At 45.0% G+C, this 13,747-nt stretch overlaps 2 protein-coding genes across 3 annotated transcripts in view; both read left to right on the forward strand.

The window, feature by feature from the left end:
• The window catches only part of LOC137095548 (protein lin-37 homolog), a 387,598-nt gene that overhangs the window by 94,085 nt on the left and 279,766 nt on the right, over window positions 1–13,747 (forward strand). The window lies entirely within an intron of this gene.
• The window catches only part of LOC137095549 (uroplakin-1a-like), a 33,514-nt gene that overhangs the window by 7,521 nt on the left and 12,246 nt on the right, over window positions 1–13,747 (forward strand). The window contains exons 3-4 of the mRNA XM_067462333.1: window positions 110–310; window positions 11,273–11,336. Coding sequence (XP_067318434.1) covers window positions 110–310; window positions 11,273–11,296 — 225 coding nt within the window. The 3' untranslated portion in view covers window positions 11,297–11,336. The remainder of the gene's footprint in view (window positions 1–109; window positions 311–11,272; window positions 11,337–13,747) is intronic.

Raw genomic sequence — 13,747 nt, forward strand, 5'->3', positions numbered from 1 at the left:
ATAGCACATCTGAAGAGCACTTGGCTGGGAAAGGTTTGGGTGAATTGAAATGATCCTTGTGTGGTATAAGTCAGCTTCCTATGTAATAACATTACCTCTGTTCATACAGCTTGCAGGTCTGGCCCTTTACGCTGAGTCTATCTGGGTAACAGCTGACCCATACAAAGTGTACCCCATCATGGGAGTGTCAGGCAAGGATGATGTCTATGCAGGTGCCTGGATCTCCATTTTCACTGGGTTTTGTTTCTTCTGTGTCTGCGTCTTTGGCATCATCAGCCTCGTGAATGGCAACCGCCTCATGGTGTTGTTGGTGAGTAAAGCAAGGAGGAAGAACAGACTGTTCTGAACACTGTCTTCTTCATCTGGAGCCTTTCATCAGTGCCTCCCTCTCTGCTTCCTTCTCTTTTAGGGGGTTGGAAGGAGTACATTGAATAAGAGGGGCACATTGGGTATCTTTCCCCATCTATGAGCTCCTCCGGACAGAACAAAATATGTTGGGAAATTGTTGGTGGTTGTAGTATCTATGACTCTGGTTCACAGTAGGGCTGGATTACCTATGGTTAAATTGATGCCATAGCTCTAAATCCCTCATCCGCTGGTGGTTCCAGTACTAAAAGGAAAAAAAATACTAGCTACCAGTATTAAAATACTCTAAAATCATAACAGTAAATAAAGAACAACATTCAAAAACAGTTGAACTCCTGACAAGAAACAATCAAGGACAGCTAATCACCTCTCAATAAAGGATTCCAAGGCAGTAAGAAGCCAGAACTTGAAAACTACTAGGCCATTAAATGCTAATCAAGGTGGCCAATTGCTACATTCACACCTACCTCCAACAGAACAAGAGTTCTTTCTCCCACCCTGGACACTCCACAGATCTATAAACCTCATTTTCTAGTTTCCAACCGACCTCACAACCTCCGAGGGCCTGCCATAGATGCAGGCGAAATGTCAGGATATAATGTTTCTGGAACATGGCCATATAGCCCAAAAAACTTACAGCAACCCCCAAAAAATACAGTTGGTTCCTTTTTTTCCTTAGTTCTGTCCACTTGGATCTCCCAGTGTTGCTGATGTCACCAAAACTTTGTGCATCACTTGGGTGGCTGAATAAAATTGTATGGGAATAAGCTGCTCATCTCATAAAACTTGCAGAACTGAAAATGGATTCTGACAGAATGATTGGGAGGCTGCTGTTATCTTTCAGTTATTTTTACACTCAGTTTTTATTAGGTTTGCCAAGAAATGCAACTAAATTTCAACCAATAAAAAATAAAAAATACAGTTACCAAAATAAAACAAGTAAAATGGTACAAATATAATCCACTTGTTTTCCTTCGCCATAACATCCCATCCCTGCCGGCAGAGGTCCGACAGCTTTGGTTTTGCTAGGAACAGAAATCTCTATCTCTATTCTGTAGTCAAAATTTGTATGTATGTGGGTTTGTGGGCGATTTCCAAGATAGCTCCCACTTCCAGGGAGCACTGTGACTCCCACCAATGATGAATCTAGACCAAACTTGATGCACAGACTCCCCAGAACCAACAGAAAATAATGGAAGGATTTGAGGGGGACAGACCATGGATTTTGGGAGTTACAGTTCACCTCGCATCCAGAGAGCACTGTGAACCTCATCATCAATGGATCTCAAAAAACTTTGCGCTCATACTGACAGGGTTGGGAGGGAATTAACCTTGGATGCTGGGAGTTATAGTACACCCTCATCCAGAGAGCACCATGAATAAAACCAAATATCGATCTGAACCACACTTGACATACATAACATGACCAATTTTGAATACTTGCAGGATGAGAGGGAATTGTATCCAAGATGTTGGGAGTCCTTATGTGTTTTCTAATTGGAGTATTCATTTAAAAAAAAGCATTTCAAAACATGTAACACAGGCATCACATGCCTAAGCTAAAATCCAATAAAAAATGTTGTGTGCCTTCAAGCCATTTCCAGTTTACATTGGGACTAAGGCAGAGAGACTATCCTGAAGTTTTCATGGCAAGTTTTGTCTTTTTTTAAGGCTGAGAAAGTGTGATGTGCCCAAGCTCACCCAGTGGGTTCCCGCAACTAAGTGAGAATTTGAACCCTTGTCTCCCAGTGTCCTAATCTAATACTCAAGCCACAATACAATGCTGGCCCTAATAGAAACCTTAAAAACCATCAATATTGACAAAAGAAAGAAATTTATTTTTCTCTTACAATCCTCTGTAACAGCATCTCTCAACCTGGGGGTCGGGATCCCTTCGGGGGGGGGGGGGGCTCACAAGGAGGGTGTCAAAGGGTTCGCCAAAGACCATCAGAAAACACAGTATTTTCTGTTGGTCATGGTGGTTCTGTGTGGGAAGTTTGGTTCAATTCCATTGTTAGTGGGGTTCAGAATGATCTTTGATTGTAGGTGAACTATAAATCTCAGCAACTACAACTTCCAAGTGTCAAGGTCTATTTCCCCCAAACTCCACTAGTGTTCACATTTGAACATGTTGAGTATTCGTGCCAAGTTTAATCCAGATCCATCATTGTTTCAGTCCACAGTGCTCTCTGGATATAGGTGAACTTCAGCTCCAAAACTCAAGGTCAATGCCCACCAAACCCTTCCATTATTTTCTGCTGGTCAAAGTCCCTTTGAGGCTTGAACATTTTTCCAAAGCCTCGACAATTCTTTAGCACCCATGGCCTCTGTCTGGACAGATCAGATTGTATTCTGTTGACTATTTTTGGGGCCCAACTTAAGCAACATAAGCTTGCAATAGCAGGACCCAGCAGGGTGTGAGAAAGTGGTACTGGAGTGTCCTAGTTTTGTTTTGGGTGGTAGGCAGGAACCTGAAGAGGTGAGAGCTGATGTCCAACCTGTGGTGGTTGATCACATGATGTTGAAGTGAGTGTCCCTTGGTCTAGCGAGGACTTCAGTGGGGATGGTGAAGGCAGGGGATGATGGAGGCTGTGATAGTGGTCAGTAGGCCTGGGTAACAACGGAAAACTTTGTTTCTAAAATCGATTCATTTTTTGGGGGTTTTTGCGTTTCAATTTTAAAAAGAATTCCGAAAATTTTCTTTTAAAAAGTTCGATATTTACGAAATTTCGTAAATGTTAAAAAATTACAAAACAATAACGAATCGATTTCGAAACAATAACGAATCGATTCGTTAATGGCGGACGCAACCGCGAAATACGCTAAAAAACCTCCAAATGGGACAGGGGGAACTTCTGAAGCTTCCCTTTCCCTCTGTTGTTGACTGTTGGTGTGATATTATAATTTTTTTTCACTAATTAAACAAAAAACAACTATAAAACTTGCCCCAGACATGCGGAAATAATAACGAAACAACTTCAAAATGATAACGAAATGAATACATAACGAATCCGAAACAATTATGAAACGAATTTAAAAATTGGTTTCATTTTTAAATTGCTCCAGAATGGTTCGTTATCGCTTCGTTATAAAAAAAATAACGAATTTTTAACGAATTATGAATTAACGAAACGAAACCGCCCAGCCCTAGTGGTCAGCATGGAGTGCGCAAAGGTCCTGAGTGTGTCCCCAATGGAGAAGATAGCGAATTGGAGCACATGGTGGAATTCTCCCACCTGGCCGCAGGCAGTGGTCCTCAGGCCTCCTGGGGGTGCTGGCTCCTCCCTTGGCACTTGGGGGGGCGGGGAGACCGGGCACCGCTTTGCGACCCCTCCTGTCCTGGCACCTCCTGGTGACCGCAGACAGGTCCGGCTCTCCATCATCACAGGGGATCAGGGGTAATGTCTAGGATAGTCAGAAAGAAGGTTTACAGCCCCCACCCCCACCCCTCTTCCTGGCCCTAGGATAGTTAGTAGCGAAACAACAAAGGGAAAACTTCCATACCTAGTGAAGACTTCAGTGATCCCTTTAGGGTCATCCCTTTGCACAGCTCTGGAACAGGCAGGGCATCCTTCCTTCATGGCGGTCACGGTGGGATCCTGGGTGCATCTGGGGCACCTCCTGTGATGGCATTCCCCTGTAGGGGCGTAGATTTATTATTTATTTATTTATTTGGAGTGCTTCTACCCCGCCCTTCTCAACCCCCTAGGGGGGACTCGGGGCGGCTTACAAAAAGGCACAATTTGATGTCTAGCAATTCACAAAATACAGTACAATATACAATATATAATACACAAATTTACCATATAATGTCAACAATTATAAGTAATTGTAATTGTTGACATTATATGGTAAATTTGTGCATTGACCACAAGATGATTTTATTGCTGCTAGTATATTGTTTGATTGTTTTAACTAATTAAAACAATCAAACAATATACTAGCAGCAATAAAATCATCTTGTGGTCAATGTTCGCCAATTCATAGTCTGTAATCCATCTAGCATCGTCATTATCCTTTCCTACTCTGGTCGTCATTGGTTGTCTTTGTCCATTTGCCAGCTTACCCGAAGGCCTGGTCCCACATCCAGGATTTTAGCTTCCTTCTGAAAGCAAGGAGGGATGTTGATGACCTAATCTCCCCCAGGAGTGCATTCCACAGGCGAGGGGCCACCACCGAGAAGGCCCTGTCCCTCGTCCCCACCAGTCTAACTTGTGATAAAGGTGGAGCCGAGAGCAGGGCCTCCCCAGAAGATCTTAAACTCCGAGGTAGGACGTAGAAGGAGATACGTTCGGACAGGTTCGCTGGGCCGGAGCCATAAAGGGTTTTGTAGATCAAAACCAGCACTTTGAATTGTGCTCAGAACTGGATCGGCAGCCAGTGGAGCTGACATAGCAGGGGGGTGGTATGCTCCCTTTATGACGCTCCGGTGAGTTATCTGGCTGCTGCCCGTTGGACTATTTGAAGTTTCCGAACAGTTTTCAAAGGCAACCCCACGTAGAGCGCATTGCAGTAATCTATTCGGGATGTAACAAGAGCGTGGACCACCGTGGCCAGATCTGTCTTCGCAAGGTATGGGCGCAGCTGGTGCACAAGTTTTAATTGTGCAAAAGCTCTCCCAGCCACCGCTGAGACCTGGGGTTCCAGGCTCAGCGATGAGTCCAGGATCACTCCCAAGCTGTGAACCTGCGTCTTCAGTGGGAGTGTAACCCCGTCTAACACAGGCTGTAACCCTATGCCCTGTTTGGTCTTACGATTGCCCAGTACGACCTCTGTCTTGTCTGGATTCAATTTCAATTTGTTAGCTCTCATCCAGTCCAACACAGCGGCCAAGCACCGGTTCAAGGTCTGGACAGCCTCCTTGGTAACAGGTGGGAAGGAGTGACAGATTTGGACATCATCTGCGTAGAGATAACATCTTAGTCTGAAACTCCGGATGCTCTCTCCCAGCAGCTTCATGTAGATGTTAAACAACATTGGGGACAGAATTGATCCCTGTGGGCCCCCACACAACAACGGTTGAGGGGCCGAACAGGTGTCACCCAGTAACACCTTCTGGGACCGTCCCTCAAGAAAGGACCAGAGCCACTGCAAGGCAGTACCCCCAAGTCACATATCCTCGAGGCATCCCAGAAGGATACCATGGTCAGCAGTATTGAAGGCCGCTGAGAGGTCCAGCAGAACTAACAGGGACACACTCCCCCTGTCAAGTTCCCGGCGAAGATCATCTACCAAGGCGACCAAGGCTGTCTCAGTTCCATGTCCCGGCCTAAAGCCAGATTGTGCCGGATCTAGATAATCAGTGTCTCTCAAGGGGGAAGCTGTCTCTTCTGGGTGGCATGGGGGTCTGGTCCGGCTCTTTTAGGATCTTCCTGTGCCATCTGGGTCCCAGCTGCCACACAGGAAAGTCCATAGTACTCCCATTTACACCTCACCCGGTCGTTGTCCCCAGTGGCAGGAGTGGATTATGGGTCTCACAGTCCAATCTGATGCTTTGGTGGCCTCCTGGTCATCCTTCACTGTGTTGCACTAGGATGACCACTGGAGTTTATCTCCTCATATTTAAGGCAGGTAAAGGGGTAATTTAAACATTCACATACACACACTCAGGGAAAAGGGAAGGAGGAAGGGCCAGGAAGGGGGAAAAAGCATTGGAAGGGCTATGGAAAGTGAGAGGGAGAGATAGAGAGAGCCTTAACCATAGATGTGGGTGAAATGTCAGGAGATAATGCTTCTGGAACTTCCCTGGGGAATGATGTCCAAGTTGGGAGGAAGCACCCCTGCCCACTTGGGGCAAGTGTGAATGCCACCCTTGGCATGGGGGGGGGGGGAGAAATGCACCTTTTCTCCCACCCTCCCAACATCCCTTTCTTAGGTTTAAGAAGAAGGAGATAAGAGGAGTCTAAGAAGATGGGAGAGAGAGGGAGGGATGGAACTCTTTTTGTGAGGCATGATTCTTAGAGAGAAAGGGGAGAAGTAGAGAGAGAGAAAACAACAAACTTGGAGGCATGGATCATCCCCTCCCCCTCTTCTTAGCAAAAAGAAACAGGAACAGGAAAAAAAATTCCCCTTTTACACCTTTGTTTGCAAGAGGAGAAAGGGAGGGGGGTTGAAAGCAAGAAGGGGAAGTTGAGGAGTAATGGGAAAAGATGAAGAGAAGACAAAGGAAAAAGGCAGGGACATTGGTGACTGCCTCTGGATAATGGGTTTTGTAGTTGCACAGAAGAGAAGGGGAGATGGTGTGAGAGGGGTAGAATTCCCTTTGTTTTCAAAGAAAGGAAGGAGAAACCCCCAAGGCCAGGGGAAAAGTGGTCAGAAAGAGAGAGAAGTTGAAAGCAAAAGGCGGAGAGGTAGGTTGAGGGGTTCCAGTGGGCAGCAAAGCTGGAGGTTCAGGAGGGGGGCTCAAAAAAGGGGTCCCTGAGTCAGGGAGACTTGGGGAGGGGAGAGAGAGAGAGTTAAGTCACAGAGTTGGCAGGATCTCCCCTGGAGGGGAGATATACACAAAGTGCTAAAAGATTTAGCCTTAGAAAGAAAGTGGGGTGCTTTGGTGAGGTGGGGATTTGTAGTTCTAGAGAAGAGATGGGAGAAGAAGGGAAGGAGTGATGTGCCCTCCCCCCATCTGCAGGGAGGAAAGGGGAGAGAGGAGAGGTGGCACAGAAGAAAGAAGGAGTAAGAGAGAGAAACATTTATTTCGTATACTTCTACCCCGCCCTTCTCAACCCCCGAGGGGGGACTCAGGGTGGCTTACAAAAAGGCACAATTCGATGCCTGCACAGTAATACAGATAAAATATAGACAGCAATTAAAACGGTTTCAACAGTTAAACATGCCAAAGAACTCACTTCTAGCCCTTTTCCCCAGAGAACTACCCAGTGCATTCCTACAAGGACAAGTGGGAAGCAGAGGGGGCATACAATTCAGACATTACATGAATACACAGAATTCCAACACTTTAGCTGGAACCTTCCTTCTTCTACTCCCCCCCCCCCCTTCCTTGGTGGGAAAGAGAGAAAGGAAACACAAGCCTGGGTCAGCCCCTTTCCCTTCCAGATTCCAAGGGAACAAAGGAGGTCAAACAAAAGAAGACTCCTCCCACTTTCCCCCTCCTCTTCCTGTTGAGGAAAGAGGAAGTCTTTTTGAAAACCCTGGGAAGGAGATGGCATGGCTAACAGGAGACAAAGGGGAAAGGTACATTGGGGATTGTCCCTGGAAGAGAGAGAAAGAAAAGCCCAGGTCAGACCCCTCGCTCTCCTAATAGACTTCAAGGAAAAAAGGACAAAGGGGTCACTTTTTACAATCTATTCCCCTTCCCCCCACCTTCCAGGTTTTTCCCAAACAAGGCAGCAGAGAAAAAAAGGGGTTGGAAAAAAGAGGATGTGGGCAAAGGAAAGAGTGGAGAAGAAAATGGGAAGGGTAGGGGGAAAAAATGAAAATGTCTAGGGCATTTTTCCTCCTTGGCAGGGAGGGGGTCTGGAGGAGGGTTTTGATGGGAGGGGGCTTAGCCTCAACTTTCCTTGCATGCCAAAAAGTTGATCACTCTTCTCCTTTCTACCCCCCCCCCCCGCCTAGTTATGAAGCATGTGGTATGGGCCAGCCCTCTTGGCCTTCCCTTGACAATGGGCTTGGAGCCATGCTGCCATGGGTAGGCCAGGCGGCCCCCAAGGGGTTGGGTGACCATTTCCCCACACTGTGCCAAGACCATTGCTTGGCTGGCAAGGAAGATTCCCTGCATGCCCATCCCAATCAGCCAAGACTTCTTACCTCAAGGTGTTCCTTTGGGACAGGACATTGTCGGTGGGAAGAATAAATGCTCATCTTAGGATCTTGCCCCCTAAGGTTACCTATAGGTTAATGGAAGTCAACCTCACCAACCGGAACGCAGGCTCTCCCAATGGTCCCTTTCACATAAGATGAATGGCTAGCACTTTGAGCAAGCTGTGAGGAAAAAGGAGAATACTCCCATGGCCCCACTAGCACCCAAGCCTGTAACTACAAGCTAGACTATTCTTGCCTCGCCTAAGATGCCAGATGTTCCCCACACCTCAATCAGGAAGTTGTTACCGAACCCCCCTTACCAGAAGTTCCAACTTCAAGGGGGTCCCTCCCACCTGAGGTCTTGGTGCGATTTTGGCTGCTTTTTTATTTTTAATAAATTACCTAGGATTTGTAGTCACGTCGGTGTCCTTTCTTCCAGGGAAGTCAATGTGCACCCCTTCGCTCTTTTGTGCCAGGACCCCAGGCCAGTTCAGCTGAGAGGAAGGTGTCTGGGTGGGCAAGGAGTCCATGAGATATTAGATTTTGGCGCCTCTCCCCAGCTGTTCCTCCCAGAGATCTGCCCTAAGGCCCCTGGACCAAGTAGCAGCTTGGGTTTTAGAGTAAAATTTTGCTTTTTGGGACTCCAAGCCTGTCCCTTCATGGTCGCCAATTGATATCAGGCCAATTGATATAGAGAGTCCGAAACCCTTGGCAAGCAAATAAGGATAAAGGCCCAGAATTTTCCCTGATTTTTCTCAAATAAATCTCACCAAGGTTGAAGAAAAGCCATCGAGGTTTATTTAGTGATCCAGCTGAAAAGGATGCAGAGCTGCAATCATTCGCCAGCAGAGCATAAAGAAATACATTTGATACAGCCATATTTATAGTAAATTCAAAGTTGCAGAGCTCAAACTTCCCACCCCAGCCTCCCTGCTGCCCTCACTGTGATTGGACAATGGACAAAGAGCTGGGAGGTGGCCCTCCCACCCCCGGCACCTCTGGACCAATCAGGAAGCTCCAGCGGTCCATAGGATCCAATGGAGAGGCTCCTGTTGCCTAGCAGCGACAGCAAATCAAGGGAGGCAGGATGATAAAACACAAAGGAATCTGTGAATGAATTCTGAAAAAATGCCATGTGGCCTGCGAGACAAAAAGAGGAAGTCTCAAGCAAGGCTGATCTATTGTGTTTTGATTGGAATGAATCAACATGTGTAAAGGAAAATCTGGATTTTACTAGCTAGCAAACATGAGGACAATGAAGGCAAGACTGGTGTGATTGTTTCTTGGTGGGAAGATAGTTAAATCAACCAGTGCAAAGGTGGGGGCTTTTGGAGGGTCCCCTGATCTCCAAGTAGAAAAATGATTAGGGGTCTGACAGGGGGCAAACAGCATTGTTAAGCAATCCTCTGAGAATGAAGCCGCCTGTCAGTTTATTTTTCATGCAAAGGAAATTGTGGATTGGGGTCTTTGGAATGTCTGGAGCTCTGCAGTTTCCTGGGGGGATTTCTTCATAAGGAAAGGGAAGGGGAAAAAAGGTCAAGGGGAAAGCTTCAACTACAAGGAAAATAATGAAAATATATATCACAAGCCCATAGTCCATAATGGGAAGAGTTCATTGTGTGTGTCCTTGGAAGGGAATGAAAAAACGTCAAGGGAAGGCCACTAGCACAAAGGAATATATATATATATAGGGTTGATGTTGCAGGAACCATATGTTTATAATTCATAACAGGAAAGGTCCATATAGAAGTATGTTTTTGAAAGGGAAACAAAAGGGTCCATGGGGAATGATTAAAATTCATGAGGAAAGGTCCAAAGGATTTCACTGAGCCAGTCAAGGGAGTCCTGCAGCATTGAGGTTGAGACTTGTCCTTGGCCCTTGGAAAACTGTAAGTTACTATCCCTTATTTTTTGGGGGGGGGGGCATGCTCAGCTTCAATGGGAGACCTGTGTGCCAAGTTTGGTTCAATTCCATCTTTGGTGGAGTTCAGAGTGCTTTTTGATTGTAAGTGAACTATAAATCCCAGCAACTACAACTCCCAAATGACAAAATCAATCCCCTCCCAACCCCACCTGTATTCAAATTTGGGCGTATTGGGTATTTGTGCCAAATTTGGTCCAATGACTGAAAATACATCCTGCATATCAGATATTTACATTACAATTCACAATAGTTACAAAATTGCAGTTATGAAGTAGCAACGAAAATAATTTTATGGTTGGGGGTCACCACGACATGAGAACTGCATTTAAGGGGTCATGGCTTTAGGAAGGTTGAGAAACACTGATCCAATGTGCCAAATTTGATCCAGTGAATGAAAATACATCCTGCATATCAGATATTTCCATTACGATACATAACAGTAGCAAAATTGGTTATGAAGTAGCAACAAAATAATGTTATGATTGGGGGTCAACACAACATGAGTATTAAGGGGTTTCGGCATTAGGAAAGTTGAAAACTCCTGCTTTATAGTGTCAAATAGATATAAAGTACAGAAGTCCCCGAGTTAAAAACAACATACAAACTTGAATTATTTCATTTATCATTCTAAAAGAAAAATTCCAACAATCCATATGTTATATTTTCCCAAAATAATGACTTTGGGGAAAAATGGGAAGTGAGGCATACCCCCCCCCCCCCCCCACACACACACACATTAAGCCTTCCAGAAGAGACCTATGTGAAGACATTACTTTCACAGTAAGGAAAAGATTATTTAGACAAGGGAGTTGCTACTCATGGCATGTCACCCACTTTTGTCACTTACCAAAGGTAGTATTAGAAACTGTTTTCTCCTGAACCTGTTTGAACAGAGACAGCAAGGCCAGAAGAACATAAAATTCGTACTGGATCACACCAAAAAATCCTCCTAGTCCAGGCTTAGGAGAAAGAAAACTACAGTAAACAAAGTCATATGAGGAACAGATGAAAAAGTTGGGTATATGTAACTGGTCAAGAGGGAGAAGACAGGTGATCACAGGCCAAGGCCATTCGACTTGGACTGATCTGTTGATAGTAGATGGGGCCTTTCACTTTCTTTGATGCATGTTTTCAATCTACTGTGTGTTTTCATTGCATTTGTTATTTAACATGAGTGCCATGCTTTTGGAGCATGTAGAACTAACCTTTATTTTCCTTCCCTTGCAGTATCTGGTGCTCATCCTGATTTGAGTGCGCTTCTTGCATCACCTCCTACACGCATCGTGATTTTGTAAGTACAGCGCTGGGAAGTCTTCCTGCTTAAAACTTCCACCTGCAAGACTGTTCTGTCCTGTTAGAAGGGTATTTTAGCCTCACCAAGCCTTTCTCCATGGAGGCTAAACATGTAGCACCAGAGATTGAGACTGTAGGGCCTTCCAGATCCTATTAGAATGCATTCCCATCAAGTCAGCAGTGAAAGATATTGTAGTCCAACAATGCCTTCTACTTGGCATGACACTGTTATTGCAGAATACAGAGTCAAAACAGTTTCCCCTATATGGTGACTCCCCGTATTTTCTTTGTGTAGTAGTTGTCAACTTGTAAGGCTAGGGATAGGGAATATACAGCTCTCACAGTATTGCTGAACTGAACTAAAACTCCCATAAGCCCTAGACAGCAAGGACAGTCGAAATTACAGTCTTACAGCACATAGAGAACCACATGCTTCCCATACTTTTGGATACTGTGATAGCATGTGAGCTTAGTGTTCACTTTGCCTGGAATCTGAAAAGTTTTTGAAAACAATATTATTTTATCCACTTGCCTAAATGCCAAAGATGGCTAGTTACCCCTAGTGGCAACAACAGCTGAACAATTGCTGGCTTCATTTCACATGGAGTTTAGTTTTGCTCATTCTATTGGAAATCTCTATCTATTTTGGACTAAGACGTCCACAATCATTTGTTGGGCAAAAGGACTTATTAACAAAAGACCGTCCTCATAAATGTATACCAAAGTAGCTTATTAGCAGCAGCATGACCCAGCACCGGTAGCCAAAAGTGATAAAATAACTTTCGCAATTGCATCTGGTGGGAACGAGAGACAGGGTCTTTTCTGTGGTGGCCCCTTGGCTATGGAACTCTCTCCTGATTGAGAACAGATCTGCCCCTCCCTCCTGTCCTTCAGGAGGCTGGTGAAATCCTTGCTATGGAAGGAAGCATTCCCAGAGTAATGGTTGAAACCAGCTACAGAACAAAGTTATCGACCACACATATGGACTGAGTTGGACATGATTTTATCTTGGCGATTTGGCCTATTTATAATTTTAATCTATATGTATTTTAACTCGTTATTATATGATGTTTTTAGATTGTACTATTAGCATTGCATCCTTACTGTAAGCCGGTCTGAGTCCCTCTACAGAGGTTGAGAAGTCCGGAATATAAAAGTTTTAAATAAATAAATAATAAACAAAAAAGAACAATAACACACCGACCAATGTTATCTCTTCCTTAGGAGGCTTTTCTTAATAGCAAAATAATATGGGTGCACTATTTACAAAAATGTTTCCATAACACAAGTAAAGTTCTTTATACTTCCTTCTTTGCTTCTACACTGGGCTTCTTTCTCATACAAATAAAAAGCCTCTTTCTCACAGAGCCTCTTCTCACACTAAACTTACACAGGAGCTTCACACAGGAGCCTTTTACACACAGCAGGCTTCGCACTGGAGCTTCACACAGTTGCTTTAACCTGGGGCTTCTCACACCAGGCCATCCTCACACTGAGGCCTACTAACACTGAGGCCTTTCTCCCACTGAGGCTTTCTCACACTGATAGTTATATATAATACTAATACTGTGCTATGCTAATAATTATAATGTATTGTTTGTACATATAATATTGATCATAGTATTGTAATACAATATAATACCAATAATAATACAATATAATAATTATATATTTATATTACATGTAATATTACTAATAATATTGCAGTACAGTGGTATAGTACACTATAGTAATATTTTTTCTTCGTGGTCTCTGCGAATGCACACTTGTGGAGAGACTGCGCCTGCGCGGGCTCCAACGGAAACTTCTACGGTTTAAACTTTTCAAGTTTTGGCGGTAACCCCGCCCAGCCCCAGCATGATGGAGCGCATACCCTCGCAATTCCTTTTTTTCTGCCACACGGCTCACTTCGATTCTTCTGAGTATGTCAACGACTAGATTTAAAAGATGCTCGAATTGTCCGAGGAAGATTCTTGATTCGGACAAGCACGCTCTTTGCTTGTTGTGTCTCGGCGAGGCACACATTACTTCTTTGTGTCGTCACTGTCAAGCGCTGACGGCACAATCCCGTAAAAATCAGGTTCATCGGCTTCGATACCTTCTGTACCAGCAGACGTTGGCTCGGGTATCATTAACATCGACACCGGCGTCGATGTCGACTTTGGTATCCAAGCCATCGACAACAACATCGGCCAAGGCGTCACGGCCGTCGACGTCGAAAGAGGCGTCGACTTCTAAGTCTGTCGATCCCTCGGCCCAGGCCGAGCCTCGCCAAACAAGGGCGAGAAAGGCCGCACAGAAAAAACCGAGGTCAGCTATGTCGACAGCTTCTAAGGCCTCGGTGTTGACAGCTTCTAAGGTCACGAGGCCGACGAAGCAGAAGGAACCATGCACGGTAACAACCGAGAC

Source organism: Anolis sagrei, chromosome Y (genome assembly GCF_037176765.1).
Source record: "Anolis sagrei isolate rAnoSag1 chromosome Y, rAnoSag1.mat, whole genome shotgun sequence".
NCBI lineage: Eukaryota > Metazoa > Chordata > Lepidosauria > Squamata > Dactyloidae > Anolis > Anolis sagrei.